A 19,973-nucleotide genomic window follows, 5' to 3' on the forward strand; every position below is an offset into this window, starting at 1 on the left:
TAGCAAAAAAGCTCCTGGACATCACCATGAAACTGGGTGAAAAGATGTGGCATGGGTCAGAAAAGAACTGATTACACTTTGGTGCAGAAACAGGAATTCTTTCCACTTTCTTTAGTACAGGACTGTTTTTATATCTGTAATAGATGCCGGAGTTACAAGGAGAATTTAATGTTTTATTCTAGAATCTGTTTCGAGACACACTCCAATCCAGAAGGTGGCAGTAATGCACCCGGAAGCTGTTTGCCAACATTCATTATAAGTAGAAGAAGAACTACTGTTGTTAGCCAGCTATGCTAACATCCAACAGAACATGATGCTACTCGGCTAAATGCTTTCGGATCAAGTCTTCTACTACACACGTGGTTTTGTTTCGTTTATAACAATTGTCGGCAGAAGTAAAGCAAGTCGCCATCTTCCGTATTCGGTCTTCGCTGCGTTCTCGGAGAAGTTAGCTTCACTAAAGCGTTTGAATGGAAATGTCTACAATCCAGAGTTTAAGACAGTTTATCAACGAGAGGTTACAAACTGCTGCTGAAGACATATTAGGATGTTTTGAAGCGACTGTCGCAAAGTACGAGGATGAGATCGGTCGTCAGCGCAGACTGCTGGATGTAACTTTGAAACCTGTAGTAAAGCTGCAGAGAATAGGTCTGTATCACCTTAGTTAACAAACTATACACCACACTTATAATCCCTGTTAGTCTAAACACATGGGCTCTTTTATCATGACTTCTGTCCATTGTCTCCTCCAGAGCTCCCACAGCGACATGTCTGTATCAAGGAAGAGATTCCTGCTGACCTGCTGGAGAGGAACCCCAGTCCAGACCAAGAGGAGCCAGAACCTCCACAGATTAAGGAGCAACAGGAGGAGCACTGCATCGGTCTGTCTCCTTTTGAAACCACATTTAAATTAACTCGATCTGGATTTTTGCTTGGATCTGCACCAAATTGCACACACTCATAACTATCAGTAATCTATCAATTACCTACTTCTGTCTATTGTCTCCTCTAGAGCTCCCAGAGCAACACTTTCTGAATGAGGAAGAGTTTCCATCTGATCAGCAGCTCTGGAGCCTTGAGAGGAACCCCAGTCTGGACCAAGAGGAGCCAGAACCTCCACATATTAAAGAGGAGGAGGAGATTTGCATCAGTCTGGAAGTAGAGCAGCTTGTACTGAAGCAGGAGGATCAAGATAACCTTTTGTTGAATCCTACTTTCAAGGAAAGTGACCACAGTCAACCAGAACCAAGTGACCACCAGCTCCTCTCCCACAGCTCAGCTCAGAGCCAAGATCTCAAAGGAGGCCAGCATGGAAACTCAACATCAGTTAGTAATGCAGAGCAGGCATCAGAAAAGGGACATCATGTCATCACAAGAGAAAAAGAAAGCACAAGTCCCAGTAACCTTGCATGTAGCACTACCATGTCAAAGATTGTGCCGAATATCTGCAAGAGCAAAAAGGTTTTCCAGTGTGACACTTGTGGAAAAGTCTTTAAGTGGAAGTCACGATTAAATGGACATCTGAAGGTGCACACAGATGACAAACCATATCTTTGCAAAACCTGTGGAAAAAGATTTTGTTACAAGTCAAAACTAAAAACACATTTGAGAGTCCACACAGGGGAGAAACTGCATTCTTGCGAAATTTGTGAAAAAAGTTTCACAAGTAGCACATATTTGAAGATCCACGAGAGAACACACACGGGCCAGAGACCTTTTTCTTGCAAAACTTGTGGGATAAGTTTTAGTGCGAGAAATACCCTGAAGAGACACGAGAGAACGCACACGGACGAGAAACCCTTTTCTTGCAAAACTTGTGGGAAAAGTTATACACGTGGATGTAAGTTGAAAGTCCACATGAGAAGCCATAAAGGTGAGGAGCCGCATCCCTGTACAACTTGTGGGGAAAGATTTGTTAGCAAATCACTTTTAACAAAACATTTGAGTACCCACACAAAGCAAAACTGATATTTTTGTAAAATGTTGGAAAGATCTCTGACTTGCCAGTTTATACAAAGTCCACAGGAGAATACATCCAGTTGAGAAGCCACACGAGAGGGATACGATTTGCTCAAGCGTTGTCAAAGAAGTTGTTACTTAGTTATTTATTCATTAATTAGTGATACAACAGTTAGCGAAAACGACACTGGAAATGTTTCCAGGGGACCAAAAAAGTGATGAACCTAGTTGTAGTTCAATGCTTTATGAAGTTCCATCACCACTGATGAGGAGCAGACTTCAATAACTTCACAAAGCATTGAACTACAGCCAGGTTCATCACTTACATCTACACAAGAGAGATTGTCTACATTTGCATTAGCTGCATCTCTGTAACTGAATGTGGAAAATATCCCATTGAGGAGACATCACAATATCTTTGATGCAGTACATGGTCAACAGCATTTGCTGAAGTACCCACGTTTCTGTTCTTGATGTGACTGTCATTGATATTTACATCTGCAAAGGAAGTGATGTTTTCACCCATAACTCTTTGTTTATTCATTTATCAGCCATTTATACCAAATGGTGCAGGAAGGGGACGGGGGTGAGAGAAATTGATTGGGTTAAAGTGGCAGATCCAGGATATTTTATTATCACTGGATGATGAGAGATTGTTGTCAATGTTTCAGGAAAGACTGTTGATCATGATGTAAAAATCTGACATATTTGTGGTACAGAGATTTATAAGAACACAGTATGTGGTGCAGATTATCAGATGACTTCCCTTTTTCTTTTCTCTATTTATTACAAAACAATAAAATCTCTTGTTAATGTGTACACAGTCCTAAATGACTGTTACTGTAAATGGTTATTCTTTTGTACTACGTGTATTCAATACTTCAGTGCATGTGCAGTTTATTAAAGTTTCTTGAATTATGATGATTGTATTTTATGTCTCACACATTTAATCTGGACATCACCATGAAACTGGGTGAAAAGATGTGGCATGGGTCAGAAAAGAACTGATTACACTTTGGTGCAGATACAGGAATTCGTTCCACTTTCTTTAGTATAGGACTGTTTTTATATCTCTAATAGATGCCGGAGTTACAAGGAGAATTTAATGTTTTATTCTTGAATCTGCTTCGAGCCACACTCCAATCCAGAAGGTGGCAGTAATGCACCCGGAAGCTGTTTGCCAACCTTCATTATAAGGAGAAGAAGAAGTACTGTTGTTAGCCTGCTATGCTAACAGCCAACAGAACATGATGCTACTCGGCTAAATGCTTTCGGATCAAGTCTTCTACTACACACGTGGTTTTGTTGCGTTTATAACAATTGTCGGCAGAAGTAAAGCAAGTCGCCATCTTCCGTATTCGGTCTTCGCTGCGTTCTCGGAGAAGTTAGTTGGCTAAAGCGTTTGAATGGAAATGTCTACAATCCAGAGTTTAAGACAGTTTATCAACGAGAGGTTACAAACTGCTGCTGAAGACATATTAGGATGTTTTGAAGCGACTGTCGCAAAGTACGAGGATGAGATCGGTCGTCAGCGCAGACTGCTGGATGTAACTTTGAAACCTGTAGTAAAGCTGCAGAGAATAGGTCTGTATCACCTTAGTTAGCAAACTATACACCACACTTATAATCCCTGTTAGTCTAAACACATGGGCTCTTTTATCATGACTTCTGTCCATTGTCTCCTCCAGAGCTCCCACAGCGACATGTGTGTATCAAGGAAGAGTTTCCTGCTGACCTGCTGGAGAGGAACCCCAGTCCAGACCAAGAGGAGCCAGAACCTCCACAGATTAAGGAGCAACAGGAGGAGCACTGCAGCGGTCTGTCTCCTTTTGAAACCACATTTAAATTCACTCGATTTTGATTTTTGCTTGGATCTGCACCAAATTGCACACACTCATAACTATCAGTAATCTTTCAGTTCCCTACTTCTGTCTATTGTCTCCTCTAGAGCTCCCAGAGCAACATTTTCTGAATGAGGAAGAGTTTCCTGCTGTCCAGCAGCTCTGGAGCCTTGAGAGGAACCCCAGTCTGGACCAAGAGGAGCCAGATCCTCCACATATTAAAGAGGAGGAGGAGATTTGCATCAGTCTGGAAGTAGAGCAGCTTGTACTGAAGCAGGAGGATCAAGATAACCTTTTGTTGAATCCTACTTTCAAGGAAAGTGACCACAGTGAACCAGAACCAAGTGACCACCAGCTCCTCTCCCACAGCTCAGCTCAGAGCCAAGATCTCAAAGGAGGCCAGCATGGAAACTCAACATCAGTTAGTAATGCAGAGCAGGCATCAGAAAAGGGACATCATGTCATCACAAGAGCAAAAGAAAGCAAAAGTCCCAGTAACCTTGCATGTAGCACTACCATATCAAAGATTATTCCGAATATCTGCAAGAGTAAAAAGGTTTTCCAGTGTGACACATGTGGAAAAGTCTTTAAGTGGAAATCACGATTAAATAGACATCTGAAGGTGCACACAGGTGAGAAACCATATCTTTGCAAAACCTGTGGAAAGAGATTTTGTTACAAGTCAGCACTAAAAACACATTTGACAGTCCACACAGGGGAGAAACAGCATTCTTGCGAAATGTGTGAAAAAAGTTTCACAACTAGCACAAGTTTGAAGATCCACGAGAGAACACACACGGGCGAGAGACCTTTTCCTTGCAAAACTTGTGGTAGAAGTTTTACATCTAAATACACCCTGCAGGTCCACGAGAGAACACACACAGGCGAGATACCTTTTCCTTGCAAAACCTGTGGGAGAAGTTTTACAACTAGAATGAATCTGCAGGGCCACGAGAGAATACACACGGGCGAAACCTTTTCTTGCAAAACTTGTGGGAAAAGTTTTACGCGTGTAAATTACCTGCAGGTCCACGAGAGAACACACACGGGCGAGAAACCTTTTTCTTGCAAAACTTGTGGGATAAGTTTTAGTATGAGAAATACCCTGCAGAGACACGAGAGAACGCACACGGGCGAGAAACCTTTTTCTTGCAAAACTTGTGGGAAAAGTTTTTGCAAATTACCTGCATGTCCACAGAGAACACACACGGCAGAAACCTTTTCTTGCAAAACTTGTGGGAAAAGTTTTAGATCTAAATACACCCTGCAGAGACACGAGAGAACGCACACGGGCCAGAAACCTTTTTCTTGCAAAACTTGTGGGAAAAGTTTTACAACTAGAAATTCCTGAAGATACACGAGAGAACTCGGCGAGAAACCTTTTTCTTGCAAAACTTGTGGGAAAAGTTTTGTCTTAGAAGTTACCTTCAAGTCCACGAGAGAACGCACACGGGCGAGAAACCTTTTTCTTGCAAAACTTGTGGGAAAAGTTCTACACGTGGATGTAGGTTGAAAGTCCACATGAGCAGCCAAAAAGGTGAGGAGTCGTATCCCTGTACAACTTGTGGGGAAAGATTTGTGAGCAAATCACTTCTAACAAAACATTTGAGTACCCACACATAGCAAAACTGCTATTTTTGTAAAATGTTGGAAAGATCTCTGTCTTGCCAGTTTATAAAAAGTCCACAGGAGACTACATCCAGTTGAGAAGCCACACCATGGCCACACGAGAGGGATACGATTTGCTCAAGCGTTGTCAAATAAGTTGTTACTTAGTTATTTATTCATTAATTAGTGATACAACAGTTAGCGAAAGCGACACCGGAAATGTTTCCAGGGGACCAAAAAAGTGATGAACCTAGTTGTAGTTCAATGCTTTATGAAGTTCCATCACCACTGATGAGGAGCAGACTTCAATAACTTCACAAAGCATTGAACTACAGCCAGGTTCATCACTTACATCTACACAAGAGAGATTGTCTACATTTGCATTTGCTGCATCTCTGTAACTGAATGTGGAAAATATCCCATTGAGGAGACATCACAATATCTTTGATGCAGTACATGGTCAACAACATTTGCTGAAGTACCCACGTTTCTGTTCTTCATGTGACTCATTGATATTTACAAATGCAAAGGAAGTGATGTTTTCACCCATGTCTCTTTGTTTATTCATTTATCAGCAATTTATACCAAATGGTGCAGGAAGGGGACGGGGGTGAGAGAAATTGATTGGGTTAAAGTGGCAGATCCAGGATATTTTATTATCACTGAATGTTGAGAGATTGTTGTCAATGTTTCTGGAAAGACTGTGGATCAAAGTGTAAAAATCGGACATATTTCTGGTACAGAGATTTATAAGAACACAGTATGTGGTGCAGATTATCAGATGACTTCCCTTTTTCTTTTCTCTGTTTATTACAAAACAATAAAATCTCTTGTTAATGTGTACACAGTCCTAAATGACTGTTACTGTAAATGGTTGTTCTTTTGTACTTCGTGTATTCAATACTCCAGTGCATTTGCATTTTATTAAAGTTTCTTGAATTATGCTGATTGTATTTTATGTCTCACATTCAATCTGGACATCACCATGAAACTGGGTGAAAAGATGTGGCATGGGTCAGAAAAGAACTGATTACACTTTGGTGCAGATACAGGAATTCTTTCCACTTTCTTTAGTACAGGACTGTTTTTATATCTCTAATAGATGCCGGAGTTACAAGGAGAATTTAATGTTTTATTCTTGAATCTGTTTCGAGACACACTCCAATCCAGAAGGTGGCAGTAATGCACCCGGAAGCTGTTTGCCAACATTCATTATAAGGAGAAGAAGAAGTACTGTTGTTAGCCTGCTATGCTAACATCCAACAGAACATGATGCTACTCGGCTAAATGCTTTCGGATCAAGTCTTCTACTACACACGTGGTTTTGTTGCGTTTATAACAATTGTCGGCAGAAGTAAAGCAAGTCGCCATCTTCCGTATTCGGTCTTCGCTGCGTTCTCAGAGAAGTTAGTTGGCTAAAGCGTTTGGATGGAAATGTCTACAATCCAGAGTTTAAGACAGTTTATCAACGAGAGGTTACAAACTGCTGCTGAAGACATATTAGGATGTTTTGAAGCGACTGTCGCAAAGTACGAGGATGAGATCGGTCGTCAGCGCAGACTGCTGGATGTAACTTTGAAACCTGTAGTAAAGCTGCAGAGAATAGGTCTGTATCACCTTAGTTAGCAAACTATACACCACACTTATAATCCCTGTTAGTCTAAACACATGGGCTCTTTTATCATGACTTCTGTCCATTGTCTCCTCCAGAGCTCCCACAGCGACATGTCTGTATCAAGGAAGAGTTTCCTGCTGACCTGCTGGAGAGGAACCCCAGTCCAGACCAAGAGGAGCCAGAACCTCCACAGATTAAGGAGCAACAGGAGGAGCACTGCATCGGTCTGTCTCCTTTTGAAACCACATTTAAATTCACTCGATCTGGATTTTTGCTTGGATCTGCACCAAATTGCACACACTCATAACTATCAGTAATCTTTCAGTTACCTACTTCTTTCTAATGTCTCCTCTAGAGCTCCCAGAGCAACATTTTCTTAAAGAGGAAGAGTTTCCATCTGACCAGCAGCTCTGGAGCCTTGAGAGGAACCCCAGTCTGGACCAAGAGGAGCCAGAACCTCCACAGATTAAAGAGGAGGAGGAGCTCTGCATCGGTCCGGAAGTGGAGCAGCTTGTACTGAAGCAGGAGGATCAAGATAACCTTTTGTTGAATCCTACTTTCAAGGAAAGTGACCACAGTGAACCAGAACCAAGTGATCACCAGCTCCTCTCCCACAGCTCAGCTCAGAGCCAAGATCTCAAAGGAGACCAGCATGGAAACTCAAAATCAGTTAGTAATGCAGAGCAGGCATCAGAAAAGGAACATCATGTCATCACAAGAGCAAAAGAAAGCACAAGTCCCAGTAACCTTGCATGTAGCACTACCATGTCAAAGATTGTGCCGAATATCTGCAAGAGTAAAAAGTTTTTCCAGTGTGACACTTGTGGAAAAGTCTTTAAGTGGAAGTCACGATTAAATGGACATCTGAAGGTGCACACAGGTGAGAAACCATATCTTTGCAAAACCTGTGGAAAAAGGTTTTGTTACAAGTCAGCACTAAAAACACATTTGAGAGTCCACACAGGGGAGAAACTGCATTCTTGCGAAATGTGTGAAAAAAGTTTCACAAGTAGCACAAATTTGAAGATCCACGAGAGAACACACACGGGCGAGAGACCTTTTTCTTGCAAAACTTGTGAGAGAAGTTTTAGGCTGAGAAATACCCTGCAGGGCCACGAGAGAACTCACACGGGCGAAAAACCTTTTTCTTGCAAAACTTGTGGGAAAAGTTTTACAACTAGAAATTACCTGAAGATACACGAGAGAACGCACACGGGCGAGAGACCTTTTTCTTGCAAAACTTGTGGGAAAAGTTTTACATTTAGAAATTACCTGAAGATACACGAGAGAACGCACACGGGCGAGAGACCTTTTTCTTGTAAAACTTGTGGGAAAAGTTTTAGTCTTAGAAGTTACCTTCAGGTCCACGAGAGAACGCACACTGGCGAGAAACCTTTTTCTTGCAAAACTTGTGGGAAAAGTTTTACGCTTTTAAATACCCTGCAGGTCCACGAGAGAATGCACACGGGCGAGAAACCTTTTTCTTGCATAACTTGTGGGATAAGTTTTAGTGCGAGAAATACCCTTAAGAGACACGAGAGAACGCACGGGCTAGAGACCTTTTTCTTGCAAAACTTGTGGGAAAAGTTATACACGTGGATGTAGGTTGAAAGTCCACATGAGAAGCCATAAAGGTGAGGAGCCGTATCCCTGTACAACTTGTGGGGAAAGATTTGTTAGCAAATCACTTCTAACAAAACATTTGAGTACCCACACATAGCAAAACTGATATTTTTGTAAAATGTTGGAAAGATCTCTGACTTGCCAGTTTATACAAAGTCCACAGGAGAATACATCCAGTTGAGAAGCCACACCATGGCCACACGAGAGGGATACGATTTGCTCAAGCGTTGTCAAAGAAGTTGTTACTTAGTTATTGATTCATTAATTAGTGATACAACAGTTAGCGAAAACGACACTGGAAATGTTTCCAGGGGACCAAAAAAGTGATGAACCTAGTTGTAGTTCAATGCTTTATGAAGTTCCATCACCACTGATGAGGAGCAGACTTCAATAACTTCACAAAGCATTGAACTACAGCCAGGTTCATCACTTACATCTACACAAGAGAGATTGTCTACATTTGCATTAGCTGCATCTCTGTAACTGAATGTGGAAAATATCCCATTGAGGAAACATCACAATATCTTTGATGCAGTACATGGTCAACAAAATTTGCTGAAGTACCCACGTTTCTGTTCTTCATGTGACTCATAGATATTTACATCTGCAAAGGAAGTGATGTTTTCACCCATGTCTCTTTGTTTACTCATTTGTCAGCCATTTATACCAAATGGTGCAGGAAGGGGACGGGGGTGAGAGAAATTGATTGGGTTAAAGTGGCAGATCCAGAATATTTTATTATCACTGAATGTTGAGAGATTGTTGTCAATGTGTCAGGAAAGACTGTGGATCAAGATGTAAAAATCTGACATATTTGTGGAACAGAGATTCATAAGTATGTGGTGCAGATTATCAACTGACTTCCCTTTTTCTTTTCTCTATTTATTACAAAACAATAAAATCTCTTGTTAATGTGTACACAGTCCTAAATGACTCTCAATGTAAACAGTTATTCATTTGTGCTACGTGTATTCAATACTTAAGTGCATGTGCAGTTTATTAAAGTTTCTTGAATTATGCTGATTGTATTTTACGTCTGTCAAACGTTGAATCTGTGTTTGTCTGTTAGTTAGCAAAAATATGCTCAAACTCCTGGACATCACCATGAAACTGGGTGAAAAGATGTGGCATGGGTCAGAAAAGAACTGATTACACTTTGGTGCAGATACAGGAATTCTTAACACTTTCTTTAGTACAGGACTGTTTTTATATCTCTAATAGATGCCGGAGTTACAAGGAGAATTTAATGTTTCATTTTTGAATCTGCTTCGAGCCACACTCCAATCCAGAAGGTGGCAGTAATGCACCCGGAAGCTGTTTGCCAACCTTCATTATAAGGAGAAGAAGAAGTACTGTTGTTAGCCTGCTATGCTAACATCCAACAGAACATGATGCTACTCGGCTAAATGCTTTCGGATCAAGTCTTCTACTACACACGTGGTTTTGTTGCGTTTATAACAATTGTCGGCAGAAGTAAAGCAAGTCGCCATCTTCCGTATTCGGTCTTCGCTGCGTTCTCGGAGAAGTTAGTTGGCTAAAGCGTTTTAATGGAAATGTCTACAATCCAGAGTTTAAGACAGTTTATCAACGAGAGGTTACAAACTGCTGCTGAAGACATATTAGGATGTTTTGAAGCGACTGTCGCAAAGTACGAGGATGAGATCGGTCGTCAGCGCAGACTGCTGGATGTAACTTTGAAACCTGTAGTAAAGCTGCAGAGAATAGGTCTGTATCACCTTAGTTAGCAAACTATACACCACACTTATAATCCCTGTTAGTCTAAACACATGGGCTCTTTTATCATGACTTCTGTCCATTGTCTCCTCCAGAGCTCCCACAGCGACATGTCTGTATCAAGGAAGAGTTTCCTGCTGACCTGCTGGAGAGGAACCCCAGTCCAGACCAAGAGGAGCCAGAACCTCCACAGATTAAGGAGCAACAGGAGGAGCACTGCATCGGTCTGTCTCCTTTTGAAACCACATTTAAATTCACTCGATCTGGATTTTTGCTTGGATCTGCACCAAATTGCACACACTCATAACTATCAGTAATCTATCAGTTACCTACTTCTGTCTATTGTCTCCCCTAGAGCTCCCAGAGCAACATTTTCTGAATGAGGAAGAGTTTCCATCTGATCAGCAGCTCTGGAACCTTGAGAGGAACCCCAGTCTGGACCAAGAGGAGCCAGAACCTCCACATATTAAAGAGGAGGAGGAGATTTGCATCGGTCCGGAAGTAGAGCAGCTTGTACTGAAGCAGGAGGATCAAGATAACCTTTTGTTGAATCCTACTTTCAAGGAAAGTGACCACAGTGAACCAGAACCAAGTGACCACCAGCTCCTCTCCCACAGCTCAGCTCAGAGCCAAGATCTCAAAGGAGGCCAGCATGGAAACTCAACATCAGTTAGTAATGCAGAGCGGGCATCAGAAAATGGATATCATGTCATCACAAGAGAAAAAGACAGCACAAGTCCCAGTAACCTTGCATGTAGCACTACCATGTCAAAGATTGTGCCGAATATCTGCAAGAGTAAAAAGGTTTTCCAGTGTGACACTTGTGGAAAAGTCTTTAAGTGGAAGTCACGATTAAATGGACATCTGAAGGTGCACACAGGTGAGAAACCATATCTGCGGGTCCTCGAGAGACCTTCTCCTTGCAATATTTGTAGGAGAAGTTTTAGCATGAGATCTACACTGCTGAAACACAGGAGAAAGCACATGTGCGAGAGACCTTCTACTTGCAAAACTTGTGGGAGAAGTTTTACAACTAGAAATTACCTGAAGATACACGAGAGAACGCACACGGGCGAGAGACCGTTTTCTTGCAAAACTTGTGGGAGAAGTTTTACAACTAGTAGTACCCTGCAGGTTCACGAGAGAACGCACACGGGCGAGAAACCTTTTTCTTGCATAACTTGTGGAAAAAGTTTAAAAACTATTAATATCCTGAAGAGACACGAGAGAACGCACACGGGCGAGAGACCTTTTTCTTGCAAAACTTGCGGGAAAAGTTTTACAACTAGATATATCCTGAATAGACACGAGAGAACGCACACGGGCGAGAAACCTTTTTCTTGCAAAACTTGTGGGAGAAGTTTTACAACTAGAAATTACCTTCAGGTCCACGAGGGAAAGCACACGGGCGAGAGACCTTTTTCTTGCAAAACTTGTGGGAACCTTTTTACGCTTGAATGTGGCTTGAAAGTCCACATGAGAAGCCATAAAGGTGAGGAGCCGTATCCCTATACAACTTGTGGGGGGAAATTTGTTGGCAAATCACTTCTAACAAAAAATTTGAGTACCCACACATAGCAAAACTGATATTTTTGTCAAATGTTGGAAAGATCTCTGACTTGCCAGTTTATACAAAGTCCACAGGAGAATACATCCAGTTGAGAAGCCACACCATGGCCACATGAGAGGGATAAGATTTGCTAATGCGTTTTTTAAGAATTTGTTTCTTAGTTATTTATTCATTCATTAGTGATACAACAGTTAGCGAAAACGACACTGGAAATCAATCAATCAATCAAATTTTATTTGTATAGCCCATATTCACAAATCACAATTGTCTCAGGGCTTTAACAAGGTGTGACATCCTCTGCCCTTCACCCTCATGAAGAGTAAGGAAAAACTCCTAAAAAACCCTTTTAACAGGGTTAAAAGAACGTAGAAACCTCAGAGAGCCACATGTGAGGGATCCCTGTCCCTGGACGGACAGAAGTGCAATATACAGTGGATATTAAAAGTCTACACACCCCTGTTAAAATGCAAGTTTTTTGTGATGTAAAAAAATGATACAAAGATAAATCATGTCCGAACTTTTTCCACCTTTAATGTGACCAATAACGTGAACAATTCAATTGAAAAACAAACTGAAATCTTTTAGGGGGGAAAATAAAAAATGTGGTTGCATAAGTGTGCACACCCTCTTATAAATGGGGATGTGGCTGTGTTCAGAATTAACCAATCACATTCAAACTCATGTTAAATAATAGTCAGTACAGACCTGCCATCATTTAAAGTGACTCTGATTAATCCCAAATAAGGTTCAGCTGTTCTAGTAGGATTTTCATGACATTTTCTTAGTTGCATCTTACAACAAAAGCCATGGTCCGCAGAGAGCTTCCAAAGCATCAGAGGGATCTCATTGTTGAAAGGTATCAGTCAGGAGAAGGGTACAAAAGAATCTCCAAGGCGTTAGATATACCATGGAACACAGTGAAGACTATCATCATCAAGTGGAGAAAATATGGCACAACAGTGACATTACCAAGAACTGGACGTCCCTCCAAAATTGATGAAAAGACGAGAAGAAAACTGGTCAGGGAGGCTTCTCAGAGGCCTACAGCAACATTAAAGGAGCTGCAGGAATTTCTGGCAAGTACTGGCTGTGTACTACATGTAACAACATCTCCCGTATTCTTCATGTGTTTGGGCTATGGGGTAGGGTGGTAAGACGGAAGCCTTTACTTAAGAAGAAAAACATCCAAGCCTGGCAAAATTTTGCAAAAACATACACGAAGTCTCCAAAAAGCATGTGGGAAAATGTGTTATGGTCTGATGAAACCAAGGTTGAACTTTTTGGCCATAATTCCAAAAGGTATGTTTGGCGCAAAAACAACACTGCACATCACCCAATGAACACCATACCCACAGTCAAGCATGGTGTTGGCAGCATCATGCTTTGGGGCTGTTTTTCTTCAGCTGGAACCGGGGCCTTAGTCAAGGTGGAGGGAATTACGAACAGTTCAAAATACCAGTCAATTTTGGCACAAAACCTTCAGGCCTCCGTTAGAAAGCTGAAGATGAAGAGGAATTTCACCTTTCAGCATGACAACGACCCAAAGCATACATCCAAATGAACAAAATCATGGCTTCACCAGCAGAAGATTAAAGTTTTAGAATGGCCCAGCCAGAGCCCAGACCTGAATCCAATCGAACATCTGTGGGGTGATCTGAAGAGGGCTGTGCACAGGAGATGCCCTCGCAATCTGACAGATTTGGAGCGCTTTTGCAAAGAAGAGTGGGCAAATATTGCCAAGTCTAGATGTGCCATGCTAATAGACTCCTACCCAAAAAAACTGAGCGCTGTAATAAAATCAAAAGGTGCGTCAACAAAGTATTAGTTTAAGGGTGTGCATATTTATGCAACCAGGTTATTGTAAGTTTTTTATTTTTTATTTTTCCCCCTAAAAGATTTCAATTTGTTTTTCAATTGAATTGTTCACGTTATTGGTCACATTAAAGGTGGAAAAAGTTCGGACATGATTTATCTTTGTCTAATTTTTTTACATCACAAAAACCTTGCATTTTAACAGGGGTGTGTAGACTTTTTATATCCACTGTATGTCAAGTGTAAAGGAGAACATCATCAAGATAAGGGTTTTAGCAGCATTGATAAGACTAAACATTTTGAAGCAAGACTGAAGGTCAATGGATTGATGGATTATTGTCAGTAATGGTCGAGTATCTGAGGAGAAATACTATATATCAAGCAGTCCTGCTGCAATCATAGTCTATGGTCAGCAGCCACCACGATCATGATCCACCATCAAGATCGGATGCCACTATAGTCCACAGTCATTGTCCACTGTCGCCATTAGGATCCACCATCAGCTGCCACCTCGGTCGTGGTCCACCACCATTATCAGATGCCAACACGATACAGGATCCGCCATTATTATCACGATCAGCCAGCACGATACAGAATCCTGAGTCTGAGATCCAGAGCGCTCTGGAGCAGGTTTTCATCAAGGATGTCTCTGTACATTGCTGCATTCATCTTCCCTCGATCCTGACTAGTCTCCCACTTCCTGCCGCTGAAAAACATCCCACAGCATGATGCTGCCACCACCATGCTTCACTGTAGGGATGGTATTGGCCAGGTGATGAGCGGTGCCTGGTTTCCTCCAGACATTCTAGACGCTTGGCATTCAGGCCAAAGAGCTCTGACGTTATAACACGGGCTAGAAAACTTTTTCTTGCTAAACTTGTGGGAAACGTTTTACGCTTGGATCTAGCTTGAAAGTCCACATGAGAAACCATAAAGGTGAGGAGCCGTATCCCTGTGCAACTTGTGGGGAAAGATTTGTTATCAAATCACTTCTAACAAAACATTTGAGTACACACACATAGCAAAACTGATATTTTTGTAAAATGTTGGAAAGATCTCTGTCTTGCCAGTTTATACAAAGTCCACAGGAGACTACATCCAGTTGAGAAGCCACACCATGGCAACACGAGAGGGATACGATTTGCTCAAGCGTTGTCAAAGAAGTTGTTACTTAGTTATTGATTCATTGATTAGTGATACAACAGTTAGCGAAAACGACACTGGAAATATTTCCAGGGGACCAAGAAAGTGATGAACCTAGTTGTAGTTCAATGCTTTATGAAGTTCTATCACCACTGATGAGGAGCAGACTTCAATAACTTCACAAAGCATTGAACTACAGCCAGGTTCATCACTTACATCTACACAAGAGAGATTGTCTACATTTGCATTAGCTGCATCTCTGTAACTGAATGTGGAAAATATCCCATTGAGGAGACATCACAATATCTTTGATGCAGTACATGGTCAACAACATTTGCTGAAGTACCCACGTTTCTGTTCTTCATGTGACTCATTGATATTTACATCTGCAAAGGAAGTGATGTTTTCACCCATGTCTCTTTGTTTATTCATTTATCAGCCATTTATACCAAATGGTGCAGGAAGGGGACGGGGGTGAGAGAAATTGATTGGGTTAAAGTGGCAGATCCAGGATATTTTATTATCACTGAATGTTGAGAGATGGTTGTCAATGTGTCAGGAAACACTGTGGATCAAGATGTAAAAATCGGACATATTTGTGGTACAGAGATTTATAAGAACACAGAATGTGGTGCAGATTATCAGATGACTTCCCTTTTACTATTCTCTTTTATTTGAAGAACAAGAAAATCTCTTGTTAATGTGTACACAGTCCTAAATGACTCTCACTGTAAATATTTATTATTTTGTACTACGTGCATTCAATACTTCAGTGCATGTGCAGTTTATTAAAGTTTCTTGAATTATGCTGATTGTATTTTACGTCTGTCAAACGTTGAATCTGTGTTTGTCTGTTAGTTAGCAAAAATATGCTCAAACTCCTGGACATCACCATGAAACTGGGTGAAAAGATGTGGCATGGGTCAGAAAAGTACTGATTACACTTTGGTGCAGATACAGGAATTCTTAACACTTTCTTTAGTACAGGACTGTTTTTATATCTCTAATAGATGCCGAAGTTACAAAGAGAATTTAATGTTTTATTCTTGAATCTGTTTTGAGCCACACTCCAATCCAGAAGGTGGCAGTAAAGCACCCGGAAGCTGTTTACCAACCTTCATTATAAGGAGAAGAACAAGTACTGTTGTTAGCCTGCTATGCTAACATCCAACAGAACATGATGCTACTCGGCTAAATGCTTTCGGATCAAGTCTTCTACTACACACGTGGTTTTGTTTCGTTTATAACAATTGTCGGCAGAAGTAAAGCAAGTCGCCATCTTCCGTATTCGTCTTCGCTGCGTTCTCAGAGAAGTTAGTTGGCTAAAGCGTTTTAATGGAAATGTCTACAATCCAGAGTTTAAGACAGTTTATCAACGAGAGGTTACAAACTGCTGCTGAAGACATATTAGGATGTTTTGAAGCGACTGTCGCAAAGTACGAGGATGAGATCGGTCGTCAGCGCAGACTGCTGGATGTAACTTTGAAACCTGTAGTAAAGCTGCAGAGAATAGGTCTGTATCACCTTAGTTAGCAAACTATACACCACACTTATAATCCCTGTTAGTCTAAACACATGGGCTCTTTTATCATGACTTCTGTCCATTGTCTCCTCCAGAGCTCCCACAGCGACATGTCTGTATCAAGGAAGAGATTCCTGCTGACCTGCTGGAGAGGAACCCCAGTCCAGACCAAGAGGAGCCAGAACCTCCACAGATTAAGGAGCAACAGGAGGAGCACTGCATCGGTCTGTCTCCTTTTGAAACCACATTTAAATTCACTCGATCTGGATTTTTACTTGGATCTGCACCAAATTGCACACACTCATAACTATCAGTAATCTATCAGTTACCTACTTCTGTCTATTGTCTCCTCTAGAGCTCCCAGAGCAACATTTTCTGAACGAGGAAGAGTTTCCATCTGACCAGCAGCTCTGGAGCCTTGAGAGGAACCCCAGTCTGGACCAAGAGGAGCCAGAACCTCCACAGATTAAAGAGGAGGAGGAGATTTGCATCAGTCTGGAAGTAGAGCAACTTGTACTGAAGCAGGAGGATCAAGATAACCTTTTGTTGAATCCTACTTTCAAGGAAAGTGACCACAGTGAACCAGAACCAAGTGACCACCAGCTCCTCTCCCACAGCTCAGCTCAGAGCCAAGATCTCAAAGGAGGCCATCATGGAAACTCAACATCAGTTAGTAATGCAGAGCAGGCATCAGAAAAGGAACATCATGTCATCACAAGAGCAAAAGAAAGCACAAGTCCCAGTAACCTTGCATGTAGCACTACCATGTCAAAGATTGTGCCGAATATCTGCAAGAGCAAAAAGGTTTTCCAGTGTGACACTTGTGGAAAAGTCTTTAAGTGGAAGTCACGATTAAATGGACATCTGAAGGTGCACACAGGTGAGAAACCATATCTTTGCAAAACCTGTGGAAAAAGATTTTGTTACAAGTCAGCACTAAAAAGACATTTGAGAGTCCACACAGGGGAGAAACAGCATTCTTGCGAAATGTGTGAAAAAAGTTTCACAACTAGAATGAATCTGCAGGTCCACGAGAGAACACACACGGGCGAGAAACCTTTTTCTTGCAAAACTTGTGAGAGAAGTTTTACAACTAGAAGGAGTCTGCAGGTCCACGAGAGAACACACACGGGCGAAAAACCTTTTTCTTGCAAAACGTGTGGGAAAAGTTTTACAACTAGAAATATCTTGAAGATACACGAGAGAACACACACGGGCGAGAGACCTTTTTCTTGCAAAACTTGTGGGAAAAGTTTTTCAATTAGAAATAGCTTGAAGATACACGAGAGAACACACACGGGCGAGAGACCTTTTTCTTGCAAAACCTGTGGGAGAAGTTTTACGCGTGTATATTACCTGCAGGACCACGAGAGAACGCACACGGGCGAGAAACCTTTTTCTTGCAAAACTTGTGAGAGAAGTTTTAATAACAGAAGTAACCTGCACGTTCACGAGAGAACGCACACGGGCGAGAAACCTTTTTCTTGTAAAACTTGTGGGAGAAGTTTTACGCGTGTAAATTACCTGCAGGACCACGAGAGAACGCACACGGGCGAGAAACCTTTTTCTTGCAAAACTTGTGGGAGAAGTTTTAATAACAGAAGTAACATGCACGTTCACGAGAGAACGCACACGGGCGAGAAACCTTTTTCTTGCAAAACTTGTGAGAGAAGTTTTACAACTAGAATGAGTCTGCAGGTCCACGAGAGAACACACACGGGCGAGAAACCTTTTTCTTGCAAAACGTGTGGGAAAAGTTTTACAACTGCAAATATCTTGAAGATACATGAGAGAACACACACGGGCGAGACACCTTTTTCTTGCAAAACTTGTGGGAAAAGTTTATCAACTAAAAAAATCTTGAAGAGACACGAGACAACGCACACGGGCGAGAGACCTTTTTCTTGTAAAACTTGTGGGAGAAGTTTTACAACTAGAAGTTACCTGAAGATACACGAGAGAATGCACACGGGCGAGAGACCTTTTTCTTGTAAAACTTGTGGGGAAAGTTTTACGCGTGTAAAGACCCTTCAGGTCCACGAGATAACACACACGGGCGAGAAACCTTTTTCTTGCAAAACTTGTGGGAAAAGTTTTAGTCTTAGAAGTTACCTTCAGGTCCACGAGAGAACGCACACTGGCGAGAGACCTTTTTCTTGCAAAACTTGTGGGAAAAGATTTAGGAATGTATATACCCTACAGATCCACGAGAGAACGCACACTGGCGAGAGACCTTTTTCTTGCACAACTTGTGGGAAAGGTTTTACAACAAGAAGAATCCTGCTGGTCCACGAGAGAACGCACAAGGGCGAGAGACCTTTTTCTTGCAAAAATAGTGGGAAAAGTTTTACACGTGGATGTAGTTTGAAAGTCCACCTGAGAAGCCGTAAAGGTGAGGAGCTTTATCCCTGTACAACTTGTGGGGAAAGATTTGTTAGCCAATCCCTTCTAACAAAACATTTGAGTACCCACACATAGCAAAACTGATATTTTTGTAAAATGTTGGAAAGATCTCTGACTTGCCAGTTTATACAAAGTCCACAGGAGAATACATCCAGTTGAGAAGCCACACCATGGCCACACGAGAGGGATAAGATTTGCTCAAGCGTTGTCAAAGAAGTTGTTACTTAGTTATTGATTCATTAATTAGTGATACAACAGTTAGCGAAAACGACACTGGAAATGTTTCCAGGGGACCAAAAAAGTGATGAACCTAGTTGTAGTTCAATGCTTTATGAAGTTCCATCACCACTGATGAGGAGCAGACTTCAATAACTTCACAAAGCATTGAACTACAGCCAGGTTCATCACTTAGATCTGCACAAGAGAGATTGTTTACATTTGCATTAGCTGCATCTCTGTAACTGAATGTGGAAAATATCCCATTGAGGAGACATCACAATATCTTTGATGCAGTACATGGTCAACAACATTTGCTGAAGTACCCACGTTTCTGTTCTTCATGTGACTCATTGATATTTACATCTGCAAAGGAAGTGATGTTTTCACCCATGTCTCTTTGTTTATTCATTTATCAGCCATTTATACCAAATGGTGCAGGAAGGGGACGGGGGTGAGAGAAATTGATTGGGTTAAAGTGGCAGATCCAGGATATTTTATTATCACTGAATGTTGAGAGATGGTTGTCAATGTTTCTGGAAAGACTGTGGATCAAAGTGTAAAAATCGGACATATTTCTGGTACAGAGATTTATAAGAACACAGTATGTGGTGCAGATTATCAGATGACTTCCCTTTTTCTTTTCTCTGTTTATTACAAAACAATAAAATCTCTTGTTAATGTGTACACAGTCCTAAATGACTGTTACTGTAAATGGTTGTTCTTTTGTACTTCGTGTATTCAATACTCCAGTGCATTTGCATTTTATTAAAGTTTCTTGAATTATGCTGATTGTATTTTATGTCTCACATTTAATCTGGACATCACCATGAAACTGGGTGAAAAGATGTGGCATGGGTCAGAAAAGAACTGATTACACTTTGGTGCAGATACAGGCATTCTTAACACTTTCTTTAGTACAGGACT

The 19,973-nt window shown here is 41.4% G+C and overlaps 4 protein-coding genes across 7 annotated transcripts; all 4 read left to right on the plus strand.

The window, feature by feature from the left end:
* The first annotated feature begins 244 nt into the window (after positions 1 to 244).
* On the plus strand, positions 245 to 6,351 carry LOC124852480 (zinc finger protein 567-like). Of its 2 annotated transcripts, XR_007032976.1 has the most exons (4): positions 245 to 648; positions 753 to 881; positions 1,013 to 2,033; positions 5,498 to 6,351. XR_007032976.1 is itself a non-coding variant. In XM_047341471.1 (3 exons), exons 1-3 carry the CDS (start codon positions 471 to 473, stop codon positions 1,966 to 1,968), a joined length of 1,263 nt encoding a protein of 420 aa, XP_047197427.1. In that variant the 5' UTR covers positions 246 to 470; the 3' UTR covers positions 1,969 to 2,878. The 2 variants fall into 2 exon arrangements, 1 of the variants encoding a protein (XP_047197427.1); XM_047341471.1 differs by lacking the exon at positions 5,498 to 6,351 and having other exon boundaries at positions 246 to 648; positions 1,013 to 2,878.
* Positions 3,143 to 5,313, plus strand: LOC124852389 (oocyte zinc finger protein XlCOF22-like). The gene is given in 4 exon segments (XM_047341283.1): positions 3,143 to 3,543; positions 3,648 to 3,776; positions 3,908 to 5,197; positions 5,309 to 5,313. Coding segments are annotated over 4 exon segments (1,602 nt in total). The 5' UTR covers positions 3,143 to 3,365.
* Positions 6,352 to 6,632: 281 nt separating the features above from the next.
* On the plus strand, positions 6,633 to 9,664 carry LOC124852479 (oocyte zinc finger protein XlCOF22-like). 2 transcript variants are annotated; one of them, XM_047341470.1, is made up of 4 exons: positions 6,633 to 7,014; positions 7,119 to 7,247; positions 7,379 to 8,064; positions 8,149 to 9,664. In XM_047341470.1, the coding sequence occupies exons 1-4, from the start codon at positions 6,837 to 6,839 to the stop codon at positions 8,626 to 8,628; spliced, it is 1,473 nt and encodes a 490-aa protein (XP_047197426.1). In that variant the 5' UTR covers positions 6,633 to 6,836; the 3' UTR covers positions 8,629 to 9,664. The 2 variants fall into 2 exon arrangements, with proteins under 2 accessions (XP_047197426.1, XP_047197425.1); XM_047341469.1 differs by having other exon boundaries at positions 7,379 to 9,664.
* A 297-nt stretch (positions 9,665 to 9,961) lies between these two features.
* LOC124852475 (oocyte zinc finger protein XlCOF6-like) lies at positions 9,962 to 19,833 on the plus strand. 2 transcript variants are annotated; one of them, XM_047341457.1, is made up of 4 exons: positions 9,962 to 10,371; positions 10,476 to 10,604; positions 10,736 to 11,260; positions 17,308 to 19,833. In XM_047341457.1, exons 1-4 carry the CDS (start codon positions 10,194 to 10,196, stop codon positions 18,903 to 18,905), a joined length of 2,430 nt encoding a protein of 809 aa, XP_047197413.1. In that variant the 5' UTR covers positions 9,962 to 10,193; the 3' UTR covers positions 18,906 to 19,833. The 2 variants fall into 2 exon arrangements, with proteins under 2 accessions (XP_047197413.1, XP_047197414.1); XM_047341458.1 differs by lacking the exons at positions 9,962 to 10,371; positions 10,476 to 10,604; positions 10,736 to 11,260 and adding exons at positions 14,608 to 16,418; positions 16,523 to 16,651 and having other exon boundaries at positions 16,783 to 19,833.
* The last annotated feature ends 140 nt before the right edge of the window (positions 19,834 to 19,973 follow it).

This window comes from Hippoglossus stenolepis, chromosome 9, assembly GCF_022539355.2.
Source record: "Hippoglossus stenolepis isolate QCI-W04-F060 chromosome 9, HSTE1.2, whole genome shotgun sequence".
In the NCBI taxonomy this organism is placed as follows: Eukaryota; Metazoa; Chordata; class Actinopteri; order Pleuronectiformes; family Pleuronectidae; genus Hippoglossus; species Hippoglossus stenolepis.

Excerpts from the sequence above, each read along its gene's own strand:
- LOC124852480 (XM_047341471.1), top strand. The coding sequence starts at position 471 with ATGGAAATGTCTACAATCCAGAGTTTAAGACAGTTTATCAACGAGAGG. Across the intron at positions 649-752 it reads AGTAAAGCTGCAGAGAATAG|AGCTCCCACAGCGACATGTC; the intron begins GTCTGTATCACC and ends TGTCTCCTCCAG. Across the intron at positions 882-1,012 it reads ACAGGAGGAGCACTGCATCG|AGCTCCCAGAGCAACACTTT; the intron begins GTCTGTCTCCTT and ends TGTCTCCTCTAG.
- LOC124852479 (XM_047341469.1), top strand. The coding sequence starts at position 6,837 with ATGGAAATGTCTACAATCCAGAGTTTAAGACAGTTTATCAACGAGAGG. Across the intron at positions 7,015-7,118 it reads AGTAAAGCTGCAGAGAATAG|AGCTCCCACAGCGACATGTC; the intron begins GTCTGTATCACC and ends TGTCTCCTCCAG. Across the intron at positions 7,248-7,378 it reads ACAGGAGGAGCACTGCATCG|AGCTCCCAGAGCAACATTTT; the intron begins GTCTGTCTCCTT and ends TGTCTCCTCTAG.
- LOC124852475 (XM_047341457.1), top strand. The coding sequence starts at position 10,194 with ATGGAAATGTCTACAATCCAGAGTTTAAGACAGTTTATCAACGAGAGG. Across the intron at positions 10,372-10,475 it reads AGTAAAGCTGCAGAGAATAG|AGCTCCCACAGCGACATGTC; the intron begins GTCTGTATCACC and ends TGTCTCCTCCAG. Across the intron at positions 11,261-17,307 it reads ACATCTGAAGGTGCACACAG|GTGAGAAACCATATCTTTGC; the intron begins GTGAGAAACCAT and ends AGGTGCACACAG.